We start from the raw sequence: 19,627 nt of genomic DNA on the forward strand, positions 1-19,627 counted from the left end.
TTCAATCTGACTATCAGGAACTGGACTGCGGGTGCTCCTTCCAGCACTTGCAGGGGGCGTGCAAATGGTGGAAGGCGCATGCTCTTCACGTCCAGTGTTGGGAAGGTCAGGCATCGCAAACGACACAATTGGACTCTCCTTGTGGATTTGTGATTTCGAAGAACGCACGGTTCTTTGCTGTGCTTTTGCCAGCTTGAGTCTTTTCATTTTTCTAGCGAGAGGCTGAGTGCTTCCATCCTCATGTGAAGCTGAACCACTAGCTATGAACATAGGCCAGGGCCTCAGCCGTTCCTTGCCACTCCGTGTGGTAAATGGCATATTGGCAAGTTTACGCTTCTCCTCCGACAATTTTATTTTAGATTTTGGAGTCCTTTTTTTACTGATATTTGGTGTTTTGGATTTTACATGCTCTGTACTATGACATTGGGCATCGGCCTTGGCAGACGACGTTGCTGGCATTTCATCGTCTCGGCCATGACTAGTGGCAGCAGCTTCAGCACAAGGTGGAAGTCGATCTTGATCTTTCCCTATTTTTGGAACCTCAACATTTTTGTTCTCCATATTTTAATAGGCACAACTAAAAGGCACCTCAGGTAAACAATGGAGATGGATGGATACTAGTATACTTATGGATTGACGAGCGACTGCCTACACAGAGGTAGCTACAGCCGTGGACTACCGTACTGCGTCTGCTGCTAATATAGACTGGATGATAATGATATAAAAAATATATATATATATCACTACTGCAGCCGGACAGGTATATATTATATAATGACGGACCTGCTGGACACTGTCAGCTCAGCACTGCAGACTCCTAAAGTAAGCTACTAGTAGTATCAAGAAGATAGAAAAAAAAAAAACACCACAGGTAGGTGGTATACAATTATGGATGGACTAGCGACTGCCGACACAGAGGTAGCTACAGCCGTGGACTACCGTACTGCGTCTGCTGCTAATATAGACTGGATGATAATGATATAAAAAAAATATATATATATATCACTACTGCAGCCGGACAGGTATATATTATATAATGACGGACCTGCTGGACACTGTCAGCTCAGCACTGCAGACTCCTAAAGTAAGCTACTAGTAGTATCAAGAAGATAGAAAAAAAAAAAACACCACAGGTAGGTGGTATACAATTATGGATGGACTAGCGACTGCCGACACAGAGGTAGCTACAGCCGTGGACTACCGTACTGCGTCTGCTGCTAATATAGACTGGATGATAATGAGATATAAAATATATATATATCACTACTGCAGCCGGACAGGTATATATTATATAATGACGGACCTGCTGGACACTGTCAGCTCAGCACTGCAGACTCCTAAAGTAAGCTACTAGTAGTATCAAGAAGATAGAAAAAAAAAACACCACGGGTAGGTGGTATACAATTATGGATGGACGAGCGACTGCCGACACAGAGGTAGCTACAGCCGTGGACTACCATACTGCGTCTGCTGCTAATATAGACTGGATGATAATGATATAAAAAAAATATATATATATATCACTACTGCAGCCGGACAGGTATATATTATATAATGACGGACCTGCTGGACACTGTCAGCTCAGCACTGCAGACTCCTAAAGTAAGCTACTAGTATCAAGAAGATAGAAAAAAAAAAAACACCACAGGTAGGTGGTATACAATTATGGATGGACTAGCGACTGCCGACACAGAGGTAGCTACAGCCGTGGACTACCGTACTGCGTCTGCTGCTAATATAGACTGGATGATAATGATATAAAAAATATATATATATATCACTACTGCAGCCGGACAGGTATATATTATATAATGACGGACCTGCTGGACACTGTCAGCTCAGCACTGCAGACTCCTAAAGTAAGCTACTAGTAGTATCAAGAAGATAGAAAAAAAAAACACCACGGGTAGGTGGTATACAATTATGGATGGACGAGCGACTGCCGACACAGAGGTAGCTACAGCCGTGGACTACCGTACTGCGTCTGCTGCTAATATAGACTGGATGATAATGAGATATAAAATATATATATATCACTACTGCAGCCGGACAGGTATATATTATATAATTACGGACCTGCTGGACACTGTCAGCTCAGCACTGCAGACTCCTAAAGTAAGCTACTAGTATCAAGAAGATAGAAAAAAAAAAAACACCACAGGTAGGTGGTATACAATTATGGATGGACGAGCGACTGCCGACACAGAGGTAGCTACAGCTGTGGACTACCGTACTGCGTCTGCTGCTAATATAGACTGGATGATAATGATATAAAAAATATATATATATATATATCACTACTGCAGCCGGACAGGTATATATTATATAATGACGGACCTGCTGGACACTGTCAGCTCAGCACTGCAGACTCCTAAAGTAAGCTACTAGTAGTATCAAGAAGATAGAAAAAAAAAAAACACCACAGGTAGGTGGTATACAATTATGGATGGACTAGCGACTACCGACACAGAGGTAGCTACAGCCGTGGACTACCGTACTGCGTCTGCTGCTAATATAGACTGGATGATAATGAGATATAAAATATATATATATCACTACTGCAGCCGGACAGGTATATATTATATAATGACGTACCTGCTGGACACTGTCAGCTCAGCACTGCAGACTCCTAAAGTAAGCTACTAGTATCAAGAAGATAGAAGAAAAAAAAACACCACGGGTAGGTGGTATACAATTATGGATGGACGAGCGACTGCCGACACAGAGGTAGCTACAGCCGTGGACTACCGTACTGCGTCTGCTGCTAATATAGACTGGATGATAATGATATAAAAAATATATATATATATCACTACTGCAGCCGGACAGGTATATATTATATAATGACGGACCTGCTGGACACTGTCAGCTCAGCACTGCAGACTCCTAAAGTAAGCTACTAGTATCAAGAAGATAGAAAAAAAAAAAAACACCACGGGTAGGTGGTATACAATTATGGATGGACGAGCGACTGCCGACACAGAGGTAGCTACAGCCGTGGACTACCGTACTGCGTCTGCTGCAGTGCTAATATAGACTGGATGATAATGATATAAAAAATATATATATATCACTACTGCAGCCGGACAGGTATATATTATATAATGACGGACCTGCTGGACACTGTCAGCAGAATGCGTTTATAAAATAAAAACACCACACGACGAGTGTTTAACTTTTTCAGGCAGACAATCACAATATACTGGTGGTCAGTGGTCACTGGTCAGTCACACTGGTACTGGCACTCTGGCAGCAAAAGTGTGCACTGTTAAAATATGTACTCCTGCTATAACTGCTCCCCAGTCTCCCCCACAATTAAGCTGTGTGAGCAGTGAGCACTCAGCACAGTCAGATATACAGTATTACATAGATGATGCAGCACACTGAGGGCACACTGAGGCTGAGCACAGATATGGTATGTGACTGTGTCACACTGTGTATCGTTTTTTTTCAGGCAGAGAACGGATTAATTAAACTGGTGGTCACTGGTCACACTATCAGCAAGTAGTACTCCGTCCTAATATGCTCCCCAAAATTAGTAAATCAAGTGTCTCTACTCTCTACTACTCTCTAGTCTACTCTAAACGGAGAGGACGCCAGCCACGTCCTCTCCCTATCAATCTCAATGCACGTGTGAAAATGGCAGCGACGCGCGGCTCCTTATATAGAATCCGAGTCTCGCGATAGAATACGAGCCTCGCGAGAATCCGACAGCGGGATGATGACGTTCGGGCGCGCTCGGGTTAGCCGAGCAAGGCGGGAAGATCCGAGTCTGCCTCGGACCCGTGTAAAAAGCGTGAAGTTCGGGGGGGTTCGGTTTCCGAGAAACCGAACCCGCTCATCACTAACACACACACACACACACACACACACACACACACACACACACACACACACACACACACACACACATTTGTAGACCAAATGGATTAGGACACAAATCCTCTTTAGACCACATTCATGCACTTAACTTGAGAGCTCGTTGATATTCAGTTACAATACCCTTTATTAAATAACACATTTCAGTATACTGCCATACCCAGTATTCACATCTATAACCTGTTGAATTCTAATCAAACACCCTACTTATTGAGCTGTTTGATCCTTTATAAAAACTATGAGTTTTCTAACTATGTGAAGCTACTGGTACTTTGTAAAAAAAATAATCAGCATTGTAATTGAGCAGATCTATGTAGTGTGCAGCCACACATCCAATCCCTTGAAGCCATACAATACATAGATCTGCTCAGGTTTATTGCTGATATTTTTTTTACAAAGTACAACGTAACCTTCAAAAAGATAAAATTCTCTAGCTTAGAATTATCTACCTTTCTATGCAAGGGCAGATAGCTCAATGACTGCAATGCCACAGGCAGTGGGTTTGAATCCCGGGTATGTCAGCATCTTGAAATGTAACAAAGGACAGTGTGACTCAATAACAAAGAGATCTCAAGTTGAGTTCATGAAGGTTGTATAGGTACAGTATTAGCGATGGAAGGGGTCGGGGTATTAGACGGGGGCGGTCAGGAGATGCTGGGCTTCAAAAAGGGTGGAAGCTGCAAGTGAAAGTAATTAAAACAGGTAATTGACAAGTGCCACCAACAGCGCCCCCTACCCTGCAGCACTATCTGCGGATACCCCTCCGCATACACCTAGTTACGGCTCTGTCGGGTAGGTTTTCACAAGGTGGCAGAGTCAGTGTAACGAACTCAGTTGCACCCTAAGATGTTTTGCACAGCTGGTTGCAGTGGCAGGAAACTATTACTATCTTAATATTGACCATCTGACTAATAGGCAGATATATATATGTTTGCCACGTATAGTGTGCCTGCGGAATACATTGTGCATACGCAACCTGCAACAATTCATGGCCGCGTGCGACTAGCGGCTGACGTGATCCATTCACATGAGGACACATCTGTTTGCCTGGGGCAACTGTACAGAGTGAAAGTTATTTGGTGTATAGATACTGTAGGTCCCTATTTACTATTATGCAGAAATAATACAGACTTTCTATGGTTGCAATTATTTATTACTTGATACTATTTATTATTACTTTATACTTTATTGCTAATGGTAAACTTGTCTATATTCTCTTAGTAAACTTTAATCCTATTTTCCTCTTTTTATTACTAATACAATTGAAGACTTTACCATATGGTCACATAGAACGTTATTTGCCAACCATAAGTTGAAGCAGATGGTCAGCACAGGTTTAGGAAGGTGTAAATACACAGTCCATCCAGCTTTATAAATATATCTAAAGCTGTATTAATATTACAGGCTATAAAACTCAAAACCTGTTGGCACTGACAAATATACTAAAAAAAATAAAACGGAGTGAAAGGAGCGCTTAAGATGTATGAAAAAATAAGGGAAAAAGAAAATAATAATAAATTAAAATGAAAAATAATTTTTCTGCAAACACCTGTGAAAAGAAAAAATGGTTAGTGAGAAATGTTTACAGCACTTTCGTGCTAATGTGAGTGGTCCTGTGTGGGAGTCCTTTTTATAAATGCCGGCACTTTTGTCCGTACTGCGGCTGCAGTTGGGACGTCTAGCTAACTATCCCTATTCCTGCCTACCTTTCAGTCACGTCCAGACTGTAATTCTTTCTTGCGGATCGCGTCCTGCCGGCTGGTCCCAATGCTGGTGCACGCGCTCCCGTCTTTACACCTGTTCGGCGCAGGTGGGATGACGTCAGGGCTTCACTCACAGATTGTTTGCCAACGCGTTTCGGACTTGCTGGTCCTTAATCCTGGCTGATAGAGACACTTCCCAAAAGGTTCTCTTTATATAGCTTTATTGTTTAATTGGCTTGATTGGAGAAGGCTCGTTAAGTTAAAAACAGCTGAATAAAATTTGTCAGAAGCTTTTTCTCACTCATTTGACACAGGTGTTTGCAATTTTAAAGGGAAAAAAGGGTGATTGTATAAAATAAAGGTTATGAGAAATAATTTAAATCAATCAATTGATTCATTATAAAAAGGAATTAAGCTCAAAATCTATATTGAGTCTGGAACCCACTGGTCTCAATATAGATTTTGAGCTTAATTCCTTTTTATAATGAATTTTTTATAATTAATTTCATAATTGATTGATTTAAATTATTTCTCATAACCTTTATTTTATACAATCACCCTTTTTTCCCTTTAAAATTGCAAACACCTGTGTCAAATGAGTGAGAAAAAGCTTCTGACAAATTTTATTCAGCTGTTTTTAACTTAACGAGCCTTCTCCAATCAAGCCAATTAAACAATAAAGCTATATAAAGAGAACCTTTTGGGAAGTGTCTCTATCAGCCAGGATTAAGGACCAGCAAGTCCGAAACGCGTTGGCAAACAATCTGTGAGTGAAGCCCTGACGTCATCCCACCTGCGCCGAACAGGTGTAAAGACGGGAGCGCGTGCACCAGCATTGGGACCAGCCGGCAGGACGCGATCCGCAAGAAAGAATTACAGTCTGGACGTGACTGAAAGGTAGGCAGGAATAGGGATAGTTAGCTAGACGTCCCAACTGCAGCCGCAGTACGGACAAAAGTGCCGGCATTTATAAAAAGGACTCCCACACAGGACCACTCACATTAGCACGAAAGTGCTGTAAACATTTCTCACTAACCATTTTTTCTTTTCACAGGTGTTTGCAGAAAAATTATTTTTCATTTTAATTTATTATTATTTTCTTTTTCCCTTATTTTTTCATACATCTTAAGCGCTCCTTTCACTCCGTTTTATTGTTACCATTTTTTAAAGGAGCAGCTCCACATTATTTCTAAAGCGCGGGTTATCCATTACATATACTGACAAATATACTGCATAATATAAATGTGGTAATTCATATAAATTCTAACTGGATAGTTGCATTAGTATCTTTTTAATTAGTCCGTAGGAGTTTTAGTAACATTCTCTCTGCTTTTTATTAGCAGAATGTGTTGCTAGGCAACTTTGGCCACCATATGAGAGAAAAATTAGCTTCCACCAGCTTTATTCACACTGAAGTCTTAGCAACTGGTTTCATGCACAAAATACTATGCATTAAATGTGGGGAAAAAATAAATTCAGTTTGATTTTACAATCATATGTACAGTATGGAAATATCCAGCTGTGAAAACTGCAGTGTTGGTTTAAAATTAACAGTATCACCACATTGGAACATAGTATATACTGCATACGCTCACATTTTACTTAAGCCCCATTTTTACTTAAGCCCCCCCCATCCACTTATACAGAGCTGGCCCTAACCAATATGATGCCCTAGGCAAGATTTTGGCTGGTGCCCCCTAGCACCACCGCTAGTTCTGCAGGAGATGCCTGGCATGAGTCAGCTGGCAGCTCTGCTAACATCGGGCGCCTTTTGTTTATGAAAATGCATCTTATTTGCATTACTATGTGGCTAATCAGCTTCTGCTGATTAAAATGATATGCGGCATGCCTATATTCTGTGTGCAACTGCGGCTGTATCTGCATATGAAATGCTACATTACAGTGATTTCCAGGACTACACTGCAACATAGCATTTCGTATGCAGATACAGCCGCAGTCACACACAGAATATATATCATTTTAATCAGCAGAAGCTGCTGGTGCCCCTAAGCATACCAAATGCCCTAGGCATTTGCCTAGTTTGCCTATGCCTAAGGCCGGCTCTGCACTTATATGTACACTAATTGTACAGCTTTTATTAAATATTTGTGTTAATTTTTGCTTTTCTATTTTTTTTTATTAAAAACAAGTCACTAACGGCAGGGCTTTGTTACAATAATGTGTATTTGTATGCTTACTCAGATAACTACTGTACTATGTATGTTTTTTTTTTTTTTTTTTTTGCAACACTATTAATATGTTTTAAAAAGCTATAGCAGACCGGAAACTGAATAGTCATAAGTGGCTTGATGACGGGATTTGCGGTGAATTGCATCATCATGGCTCCACCCATGGTTACAGCCCTGGCATGTCAACACACGCACACAACAAGAGGTGCGTGGCCACGGCTTATGGGAGCGCGCCAGGTGGCCTGGCTTTGCGGCCCCATCTATCTGTGTGCCAGCCACGGATTGGCGGGGGTCGGGATGAACAGAGAGCTGGAAGACTGTGCACGGTAAGCACAACTCTCTGTGTGGCTGGACTGGCCCAACTGGCAATCGTCCCTTCTGACATTTGCCAGAATTGTCAGATGGCAAGTCCGGCACTGGCCCCACCCCGGCTGCTGCAAACTGTGGCAGGAGATAGTGACAGCAGGATGATTTGTTACACCACAATTCCAAATTATGGGGCTAATTCAGTAAAGATAGCAAATTCTGCTAATCAGCCACTTCACTACAGGGATCCCGTCTATTGTCCCAGCAGCCCAGGCTGGCAATGCCCAATGCGGGTTATCCTAAAATGAGTGGGGACCCTCACAAAATTTTCCTCTCTGATTATGAGGTAACTAACGCTGACCTGAGGCACCAGAGCTGTTAATAAATTAGGGAGTTCCTGCACGCAATTAAAAAAATATATATATTTTCTCTATTTTTAACAAGCAGAAGTAGACAAGCAGTGTCCGCATACTTCTGTGACATCACAAAATTGTTCATTCGGACAAAAAGATGGCTGGTCTGTTGAAACCGTTGATTCAGTTTGTGTATCTTTTGGTTGAAAATCTTTTGGTGTATGGCCACCTTTAGTAAGTGCTCCTACTATAGTCATCCTGCCAATTTGGTATTGCAGAGGTGTGAAGGGCCTAATATAGCACTAGGAGCAAAAACAGCTACAGTAGTTGGTACAATTTTTCCTCTTGGCAAAACCATGCTGCAAATTTAAAGTGTGTAAGATTTAGTTTAGATGGAGCGCATCCTAGCTCTACGCCTAATCACAGAGTCTAAATAAAGCTGCTGAATACTGTGTGCATATGTTTGAATTAAGATGGGCTTGGCTAGAATATAGGGGGTCATTCCGAGTTGATCGCTCGCTGCCGATTTTCGCAGCGCAGCAATCACACGCGCGACGTACGGGTACAAAGCTCTTTGTGGTTGTACTCAGGTTCTAGCAAAGTTTTCCTTCGCACTGGCGGCCGCAAGAAGATTGACAGGAAGGGGGCGTTACTGGGTGTCAACTGACAATTTTCAGGGAGTGTTTGTAAAAACGCAGGGGTGTCTGAAAAAACGCAGGCGTGGCTGGGCGTTCGCTGGGCAGGTGTATGACGTCAAATACGGACATGAATAGGCTAAAGTGATCGCAAGCGCTGAGTAGGTTCAAAGCTACTCTGAAATTGCAGAAACTGTTTTTGTAGAGATCGGCTGCACATGCGTTCGCACTTCTGCTAAGCTAAAATACACTCCCCAGTGGGCAGCGGCATAGCGTTTGCATGGCTGCTAAAACTAGCTAGCGAGCGATCAACTCGGAATGACCCCCATAGCCAAGGCAAACACCTAAACACTCTCACAAATGAATGCGAGGAGGTGAAACTCCTGCAAATAGGTGTGGTATATTTTACGTGTGGTATATTTTATTGACATCCTTAATGTTGACACAAGAATGTTTACATGGTCGTATTGCCGACATTCAGCTTGTCCACATTCTTGGCATGTCGACATCTACCATGTTGACAGCCATTTTGTCGACACTGATGAAATGTCAACATAAAAAGAATGTCGACAAAATGTCCCTGGTGGTTCCATTAGTACCTTCCAGGTCCAGCGGTGATGCCAGGAGGAATTCCGGTGGATCCTGTGTAGCTTCTGGTGATAAATAGGACTAATCCTAACCCCTAACCCTCCCCCTAGTGCCTAGTGATGAGCGGGTTCGGTTCCTCGGAAACCGAACCCCCCCGAACTTCACCCATTTTACACGGGTCTGAGGCATACTCGGATTCTCCCGTATGGCTCGGTATATCCGAGCGCGCCCAAACGTCATCATCCCGCTGTCGGATTCTCGCGAGATTCGGATTCTATATAAGCAGCCGCGCGTCGCCGCTATTTTCACTCGTGCATTGGAAATGTTAGGGAGAGGACGTGGCTGGCGTCCTCTCCGTTTATTAATCTTGAATTTTTGATGCAAAAATATTTGTGCTTATTGCTTAATTGTGGGGACTGGGGAGCAGCTGTATTATATAGGAGGAGTACAGTGCAGAGTTTTGCTGATCAGTGACCACCAGTTTTATCCGTTCTCTGCCTGAAAAACGCTCCATATCTGTGCTCAGTGTGCTGCATATATCTGTGCTCACACTGCTTTATTGTGGGGACTGGGGACCAGCAGTATTATATAGGAGGAGTACAGTGCAGAGTTTTGCTGATCAGTGACCACCAGTTTTATCCGTTCTCTGCCTGAAAAACGCTCCATATCTGTGCTCAGTGTGCTGCATATATCTGTGCTCACACTGCTTAATTGTGGGGACTGGGGACCAGCAGTATTATATAGGAGGAGTACAGTGCAGAGTTTTGCTGACAATGACCACCAGTATACGTTGTCTGCCAGAAAAACGCTCCTTATCTGTGCTCAGTGTGCTGCATATATCTGTGCTCACACTGCTTTATTGTGGGCACTGGGGACCACCAGTATATTATATAGGAGGAGTACAGTGCAGAGTTTTGCTGACAGTGACCACCGGTATACGTTGTCTGCCTGAAAAATACTCCATATCTGTGCTCAGTGTGCTGCAAATAACTGTGCTCACACTGCTTTATTGTGGGGACTGGGGACCAGCAGTATTATATAGGAGGAGTACAGTGCAGAGTTTTGCTGACATTGACCACCAGTATACGTTGTCTGCCTGAAAAACACTCCATATCTGTGCTCAGTGTGCTGCATATATCTGTGCTCACACTGCTTTATTGTGGGGACTGGGGACCACAGGTATATTATATAGGAGGAGTACAGTGCAGAGTTTTGCTGACCAGTGACCACCAGTATACGTTGTCTGCCTGAAAAACACTCCATATCTGTGCTCAGTGTGCTGCATATATCTGTGCTCACACTGCTTTACTGTGGGGGCTGGGGACCACCAGTATATTATATAGGAGGAGTACAGTGCAGAGTTTTGCTGACAGTGACCACCAGTATATATAGCAGTACGGTACGGAAGTCCACTGCTTTACCTACCTCTGTGTCGTCAAGTATACTATCCATCTAGATTCTATACCTGTGGTGCATTTTAGTTTTGCAGTTTGCTGACAGTTACCACCAGTATATATAGCAGTACGGTACGGAAGGCCACTGCTCTACCTACCTCTGTGTCGTCAAGTATACTATCCATCCATACCTGTGGTGCATTTCAGTTGTGCGCAGTATATATAGTAGTAGGCCATTGCTATTGATACTGGCATGTAATTCCGCACATTAAAAAATGGAGAACAAAAATGTGGAGGTTAAAATAGGGAAAGATCAAGATCCACTTCCACCTCGTGCTGAAGCTGCTGCCACTAGTCATGGCCGAGACAATGAAATGCCATCAACGTCGTCTGCCAAGGCCGATGCCCAATGTCATAGTAGAGAGAATGTAAAATCCAAAAAACAAAAGTTCAGTAAAATGACCCAAAAATCAAAATTGAAAGCGTCTGATGAGAAGCGTAAACTTGCCAATATGCCATTTACGACACGGAGTGGCAAGGAACGGCTGAGGCCCTGGCCTATGTTCATGGCTAGTGGTTCAGATTCACATGAGGATGGAAGCACTCATCCTCTCGCTAGAAAAATGAAAAGACTTAAGCTGGCAAAAGCATATTAAAGAACTGTGCGTTCTTCTAAATCACAAATCCCCAAGGAGAGTCCAATTGTGTCGGTTGCGATGCCTGACCTTCCCAACACTGGACGGGAAGAGCTTGCGCCTTTCACCATTTGCACGCCCCCTGCAAGTGCTGGAAGGAGCACCCGCAGTCCAGTTCCTGATAGTCAAATTGAAGATGTCACTGTTGAAGTACACCAGGATGAGGATATGGGTGTTGCTGGCGCTGGGGAGGAAATTGACAAGAAGGATTCTTATGGTGAGGTGGTTTGTTTAAGTCAGGCACCCGGGGAGACACCTGTTTCCGTGGGACAAATATGGCCATTGACATGCCTGGTCAAAATACAAAAAAAAAATCACCTCTTCGGTGTGGAATTATTTCAACACAAATGTGGACAACAGGTGTCAAGCCGTGTGTTGCCTTTGTCAAGCTGTAATAAGTGGGGGTAAGGACGTTAACCACCTAGGAACATCCTCCCTTATACGTCACCTGGACCGCATTCATCAGAATTCAGTGACAAGTTCAAAAACTTTGGATGACAGCGGAAGCAGTCCACTTACCACTATATCCCTTCCTCTTGTAACCAAGCTCCTGCAAACCACACCACCAACTCCCTCAGTGTCAATTTCCACCTTACACAGGAAAGCCAATAGTCCTGCAGGCCATGTCACTGGCAAGTCTGACGAGTCCTCTCCTGCCTGGAATTCCTCCGATGCATCCTTGAGTGTAACGCCTACTGCTGCTGGCGCTGCTGTTGTTGCTGCTGGGAGTCGATCGTCATCCCAGAGGGGAAGTCGGAAGACCACTTGTACTACTTCCAGTAAGCAATTGACTGTCCAACAGTCCTTTGCGAGGAAGATGAAATATCACAGCAGTCATCCTGCTGCAAAGCGGATAACTCAGGTCTTGTCAGCCTGGGTGGTGAGAAACGTGGTTCCGGTATCCACCGTTAATTCAGAGGCAACTAGAGACTTGTTTGAGGTACTGTGTCCCCGGTACCAAATACCATCTAGGTTCCATTTCTCTAGGCAGGCGATACCGAAAATGTACACAGACGTCAGAAAAAGAGTCACCAGTGTCCTAAAAAATGCAGTTGTACCCAATGTCCACTTAACCACGGACATGTGGACAAGTGGAGCAGGGCAGACTAAGGACTATATGACTGTGACAGCCCACTGGGTAGATGTATTGCCTCCCGCAGCAAGAACAGCAGCGGCGGCACCAGTAGCAGCATCTTGCAAACGCCAACGCGTTCCTAGGCAGGCTAAGCTTTGTATCACCGCTTTCCATAAGAGGCACACAGCTGACAACCTCTTACGGAAACTGAGGAACATCATCGCAGAATGGCTTACCCCAATTGGACTCTCCTGGGGATTTGTGACATCGGACAACGCCAGCAATATTGTGCGTGCATTACATCTGGGCAAATTCCAGCACGTCCCATGTTTTGCACATACATTGAATTTGGTGGTGCAGAATTATTTAAAAAACGACAGGGGCGTGCAAGAGATGCTGTCGGTGGCCCGAAGAATTGCGGGCCACTTTCGGCATTCAGCCACCGCGTGCCGAAGACTGGAGCACCAGCAAACAGTCCTGAACCTGCCCTGCCATCATCTGAAGCAAGAGGTGGTAACGAGGTGGAATTCAACCCTCTATATGCTTCAGAGGATGGAGGAGCAGCAAAAGGCCATTCAAGCCTATACATCTGCCCACGATATAGGAAAAGGAGGGGGAATGCACCTGACTCAAGCGCAGTGGAGAATGATTTCAATGTTGTGCAAGGTTCTGCAACCCTTTGAACTTGCCACACGTGAAGTCAGTTCAGACACTGCCAGCCTGAGTCAGGTCATTCCCCTCATCAGGTTTTTGCAGAAGAAGCTGGAGACATTGAAGGAGGAGCTAAAACAGAGCGATTCCGCTAGGCATGTGGGACTTGTGGATGGAGCCCTTAATTCGCTTAACCAGGATTCACGGGTGGTCAATCTGTTGAAATCAGAGCACTACATTTTGGCCACCGTGCTCGATCCTAGATTTAAAACCTACGTTGTTTCTCTCTTTCCGGCAGACACAAGTCTGCAGAGGTTCAAAGACCTGCTGGTGAGAAAATTGTCAAGTCAAGCGGAACGTGACCCGTCAACAGCTCCTCCTTCACATTCTCCCGCAACTGGGGGTGCGAGGAAAAGGCTAAGAATTGTGTGCCCACCCGCTGGCGGTGATGCAGGGCAGTCTGAAGCGAGTGCTGACATCTGGTCCGGACTGAAGGACCTGGCAACGATTACTGACATGTCGTCTACTGTCACTGCATATGATTCTGTCATCATTGAAAGAATGGTGGAGGATTATATGAGTGACCGCATCCAAGTAGGCACGTCAGACAGTCCGTACGTATACTGGCAGGATAAAGATGCAATTTGGAGGCCCTTGCACAAACTGGCTTTATTCTACCTAAGTTGCCATCCCTCCAGTGTATACTCCGAAAGAGTGTTTAGTGCAGCCGCTCACCTTGTCAGCAATCGGCGTACAAGGTTTTTTCCAGAAAATGTGGAGAAGATGATGTTCATCAAAATTAATTATAATCAATTCCTCCGTGGAGACATTCACCAGCAATTGCCTCCAGAAAGTACACAGGGATCTGAGATGGTGGATTCCAGTGGGGATGAATTAATAATCTGTGAGGAGGGGGATGTACACAGTGAAAGGGGTGAGGAATCGGAGGATGATGATGAGGTGGACATCTTGCCTCTGTAGAGCCAGTTTGTGCAAGGAGAGATTGATTGCTTCTTTTTTGGTGGGGGCCCAAACCAACCAGTCATTTCAGTCACAGTCGTGTGGCAGACCCAGTCGCTGAAATGATGGGTTCGTTAAAGTGTGCATGTCCTGTTTATACAACATAAGGGTGGGTGGGAGGGCCCAAGGACAATTCCATCTTGCACCTCTTTTTTCTTTCATTTTTCTTTGCATCATGTGCTGTTTGGGGACAATTTTTTTGAAGTGCCATCCTGCCTGACACTGCAGTGCCACTCCTAGATGGGCCAGGTGTTTGTGTCGGCCACTTGTGTCGCTTAGCTTAGTCACACAGCGACCTTGGTGCGCCTCTTTTTTTCTTTGCATCATGTGCTGTTTAGGGACAATTTTTTTGAAGTGCCATCCTGTCTGACACTGCATTGCCACTCCTAGATGTGAAAAAAATAAAGAATGGGAGCGCTGGATGAATCTAATATATATATATTTTTTTAAATATTATTATATCAACCACGTAAAAATGCAGTACTGGCCTAAAATTATGAACAATTAAAAATGTATAAATATATACAAGACTGCCATATCTCCTGAACCAATATGAATAAGAAAACCTTTAATAGACCTTAATTAAGGGCTGCATTGGTGCTTCATGAAAATCAGCCGTGCGTCCACGAGCTGAAATATTTATAAAAAGGAGACTGATGAAAAAGTGCCTCTGTTATAAATCACTGTTAAAGTGTACACTCTCTTCTCCTTGTACACAAAAGAACCTCATTGGCAAAGAGTATCCCAGTATTGAAATTGCGGACACCCGCGCTGTATTATTAAGTGACAAATGAACGGTGATGGTCAAATTCACTTGTAGTATATCACCTGATGTGAGAGCCTCTCCGTCAAAGGCGCTGTACTGAGCCGGGTTTGCAGCGGCTCTGTGCAGTGAAAGTACAGCTGGTCACGTCGCCAGTGAACCATCCAGACAAACGCGGTTGTTTTCTCCGCTAAAGGGTACTGTACCAATTTGAATGTGCAGCAGTGCAGAAAGATTGGAGCAGCAAATTCCCCAGCCGCTGGTGAAAAGTCCGTTTTAATTGCGGCTACGGTCCACTCGATATATACGGCTCACGGAGTGTCAGGAGAATGCAGTAGTCAGATGAAGTCCTTCAATGGAGTACCTTAACGCGTTTCTCGGCCTACAACGCTGGCCGTTTCATCAGAAGGAAAGTATTCACTGCAGTGCCACTCCTAGGTGGGCCAGGTGTTTGTGTCGGCCACTTGGGTCGCTTAGCTTAGCCATCCAGCGACCTCGGTGCAAATTTTAGGACTAAAAATAATATTGTGAGGTGTGAGGTGTTCAGAATAGACTGAAAATGAGTGTCAATTATGGTTATTGAGGTTAATAATACTATGGGATCAAAATGACCCTCAAATTCTATGATTTAAGCTGTTTTTGAGGGTTTTTGTAAAAAAACACCCGAATCCAAAACACACCCGAATCCGACAAAAATTTTTCAGGGAGGTTTTGCCAAAACGCGTCCGAATCCAAAACACGGCCGCGGAACCGAATTCAAAACCAAAACACAAAACCCGAAAAATTTCCGGTGCACATCACTACTAGTGCCTATCCTTAATCTCCACTCCTGTAGTCTAAACAACCAACTTGATTATCCAGGCTTTTGAGTCAGAAGAGTATGAAAGCCATCTACTCAGACAATTCAGTAAGGTACATACTACTTACGTATAGCAGGAGATCCTATCATGTAGCCATCTATCTAGATTGTTCGCAATATCTTCTCAATTGTAAACTCCAAATGACTAGAAGTATCACAAAGTTTGGATTCATAGGATTTGGACCAACATAATTCTTTAATCACGAAAAGTCGATTGATAATTTTATGACAGTTAAAAGTTAAGCATGAAATCATACACTATTTCCAACTCATGCTGGTACAATGGCAATGACCATCGTTGGCAGGTTCCAATATCTGGATGGACAGTCAATAGGTCAACCCCATATGGTCAACAGGTAGACAAAGTCGACATGCTCAAAAGGTTGACTGGTAAAAGGTAGACAGTGCTATAGAATATAATACAATTACGAGAGCTCAGTGTCGACACAACCTGCAGTTTAAGGGACAGAGCTGCTGCACGTGCCCATTGGTAGCTGCTGCTTCTACCAATTTTCTGTGTGTGTGGATTTGAACCCTCAGTCACTGCAGTGGACCAGAGAGTAGCTGCCAGGAAGAAGAGACAGGCACCTTGGCCCTCATTCCGAGTTGTTCGCTCGCTAGCTGCTTTTAGCAGCAGTGCAAACGCTAAGCCGCCGCCCTCTGGGAGTGTATCTTAGCTTAGCAGAAGTGCGAACAAAAGGATCGCAGAACTGCTCCCAAAAATGATTGTGCAGTTTCTGAGCAGCTCGAGAGTTACTCCTAGCTAGCGATCACTTCAGTCTGTTACGTTCCTGGTTTGACGTCACAAACACGCCCTGCGTTCAGCCAGCCACTCCCCCGTTTCACCAGCCACTCCTGCGTTTTTATCGGGCACGCCTGCATTTTTACACACACTCCCCGAAAACGGCCAGTTACCACCCAGAAACACCCACTTCCTGTCAATCACTCTGCGGCCAGCAGTGCGATTGAAAAGCGTTGCTAGACCTTGTGTGAAAGTACGTTGCGCGTGCGCACTGCTCCCCATACGCATGCGCAGAAATGCCACTTTTTCACCGTATCGCGCGCTGCGACCGAAATCAGCTAGCGAACAACTCGGAATGACCTCCCTTATCATTAGGTGGAAGAATGTGTGCTTAGAAAGTACAGTACTGTCTCCTACTAGTTCTCTAATGTTTGTGTATTTATTCATTATGGGATGTTTAACCTTTACCTGACCACTTATTTTATTTATCTTAGTTAAATATGTTTGATACAGCTTTTAAAATAGACCACCTATGGTGTTAAATAATAATATTGTATTCAACACAGTATCCAGTGTATAAAAAGACCAATGTGTACATTAATGTCCAGAGTTGGTACTAGGTCCTTCTACCACTTGCCCAAACTCCCGCACTTGCTCCAATGTTCCGCAGAGCGGGAGATTGTGGATTGTATTTGGAAACCCCCCTCTAGTAATCCTGCGTTTGCCACTAGAATGTCTGTCTTTCTAGATAGTATAGATTTTCTATACCACACTCATCGTTGACTTGCACTTGTTATCTATATATGATACAAATTTATGCAAAAGATCCATAAATAAACTTTCAGCTGGAGCTTGATGGAATGAGCAGTATTTTTTCTGATGATTATCAGTTACCTTGGGTACCATCAGTGTAATGTGTTTCTTGCAGAGGGAAAACAGGTTGGTGCTTCGAGACTTGAAGATTTGGATTGAACAGTTTGAAAGGGACATCACCAGGGCACAAACAGTAGAAAGCAGTTTACAGGACAAATACCAGGTATACAATACAAATAAAATGATGCATGTTTTGTATTTAACACAGCATTAATATGTACAGTGTAAAAGCACAGATTTACTATTGTATTCACACTGACTTTTGGAATACCTGCACAATCATGATTTTTTAAATAAATATAAGCCAACATAAAGGTAATTGATAATGTTCTTGTTAGTACATGTCCCCATGGGTACATTTGAGTAAAGGTGTTTAATAATTTCCTTTTTTCTTTTAATTTGATGCTGAAAGATTTCCTTTGAATAAGCTGTTTCTCTATGTCTTATAGTCATTTAAACAGTATCGAGTGCAGTATGAAATAAAAAAGAAACAAATTGAAAGTGCTATTCAGCCGTTGGGTAAAGATGGAAAATTATCACTCGATCAAACAATGGTGAAGCAAGCATGGGAGAAGGTTTCAGCAAGGGTAGGTTATTTATGGATTTATTCAGTTCACAGCTGTGTAAAACTTGTTTACAGTATATCTTTGATCTCTTAGCTATGTTCTATTATTCGTCACTTGTATTTTAGACCCAGTTTACTAGCTAACATTGCAGGAGTCTTCCACCACCCCATCTCCTCAGTTCTTTCTCTCTGTCTTCCCCCACTTCTAATTTTCTCTCTCTCTCTTTTTCTCTCTCTCTCTTACTTTGCCCCCGTTCTAGGGACAGCCATCAACCATCGATGATTCAAAATTAGTGATGGTCTGTGACCGATGTCGCATACTTTTACCATCGATGGGGGAGAACCAGATGGTTTCCCTCCATCGATAACTAGGCCTAATTTTCTATTTAAAAAAAAAAAAAATGTATACAAGATGCCGGGACACGGAGCATAGCTCCACCCTTGACACCCATGAAGCCCCACTCCCAGGCTGTGATTTCACAGAAGTAACAGGGATGGCCATCGAAGAGAGAAACCATAGATGGCCTCCTATAGCATATTTAGTGACTATCGATGACCACTCTCTGTATCTCTCTCCTCCTGGCCTATCCCTTATCTGTCTCTCCCCTTTCCTTATCACTCTGTTTACCCTGTTCCCTCATCTATCTCTCCTCCATTTGCCCCATCTCTCTCTTCTCCTACCATGTCCCTCTCCCACTTCTTTTTTCTCTACCCTGCTATCCAATATATTAATCCAATAAATATATCAATTCTGGACCATATATTTGCCAGACCTTGGAGCAAAAATGGCAATGTTTCTAGCGGGTGTCACCTGCCAGTGAGAGCTGTGATTGGAGAGAGGGGGTACAGTCTTCCTGAAGCTTTCCTCTGTGATGTCCAGCTGCCAGTGAGAGCTGTGATTGGAGAGAGGGAGCACAGTCTTCCTGAAGCTTTCCTCTGTGATGTCCAGCTGCCAGTGAGAGCTGTGAGCGGAGAGAGGGAGCACAGTCTCCCTGAAGCTCTCCTCTGTGATGTCCAGCTGCCAGTGAGAGCTGTGAGCAGAGAGAGAGGGGCCACAGTCTCCCTGAAGCTCTCCTCTGTGATGTCCAGCTGCCAGTGAGAGCTGAGATTGGAGAGAGGGGGCACAGTCTTCCTGAAGCTTTCCTCTGCGATGTCAGCTGCCAGTGAGAGCTGTGAGTGGAGAGAGGGGGCACAGTCTTCCTGAAGCTCTCCTCTGTGATATCCAGCTGCCAGTGAGAGCTGTGATTGGATAGAGGGGGTACAGTCTTCCTGAAGCTTTCCTCTGTGATGTCCAGCTGCCAGTGAGAGCTGTGAGCGGAGAGAGGGAGCACAGTCTC

General features: G+C 43.9%; 1 protein-coding gene across 14 annotated transcripts in view; it reads left to right on the plus strand.

Annotated features, from left to right (window-relative positions):
• SYNE1 (spectrin repeat containing nuclear envelope protein 1) overlaps positions 1 to 19,627 on the plus strand; it is a 965,679-nt gene that overhangs the window by 303,536 nt on the left and 642,516 nt on the right. For all 14 annotated transcript variants that reach the window (XM_063917854.1, XM_063917860.1, XM_063917859.1 and 11 more), the window contains 2 exons: positions 17,781 to 17,888; positions 18,175 to 18,312. In XM_063917854.1, the coding sequence (XP_063773924.1) occupies positions 17,781 to 17,888; positions 18,175 to 18,312 (246 nt within the window). The remainder of the gene's footprint in view (positions 1 to 17,780; positions 17,889 to 18,174; positions 18,313 to 19,627) is intronic.

Source organism: Pseudophryne corroboree, chromosome 4 (genome assembly GCF_028390025.1).
Source record: "Pseudophryne corroboree isolate aPseCor3 chromosome 4, aPseCor3.hap2, whole genome shotgun sequence".
Classification (NCBI taxonomy): Eukaryota; Metazoa; Chordata; class Amphibia; order Anura; family Myobatrachidae; genus Pseudophryne; species Pseudophryne corroboree.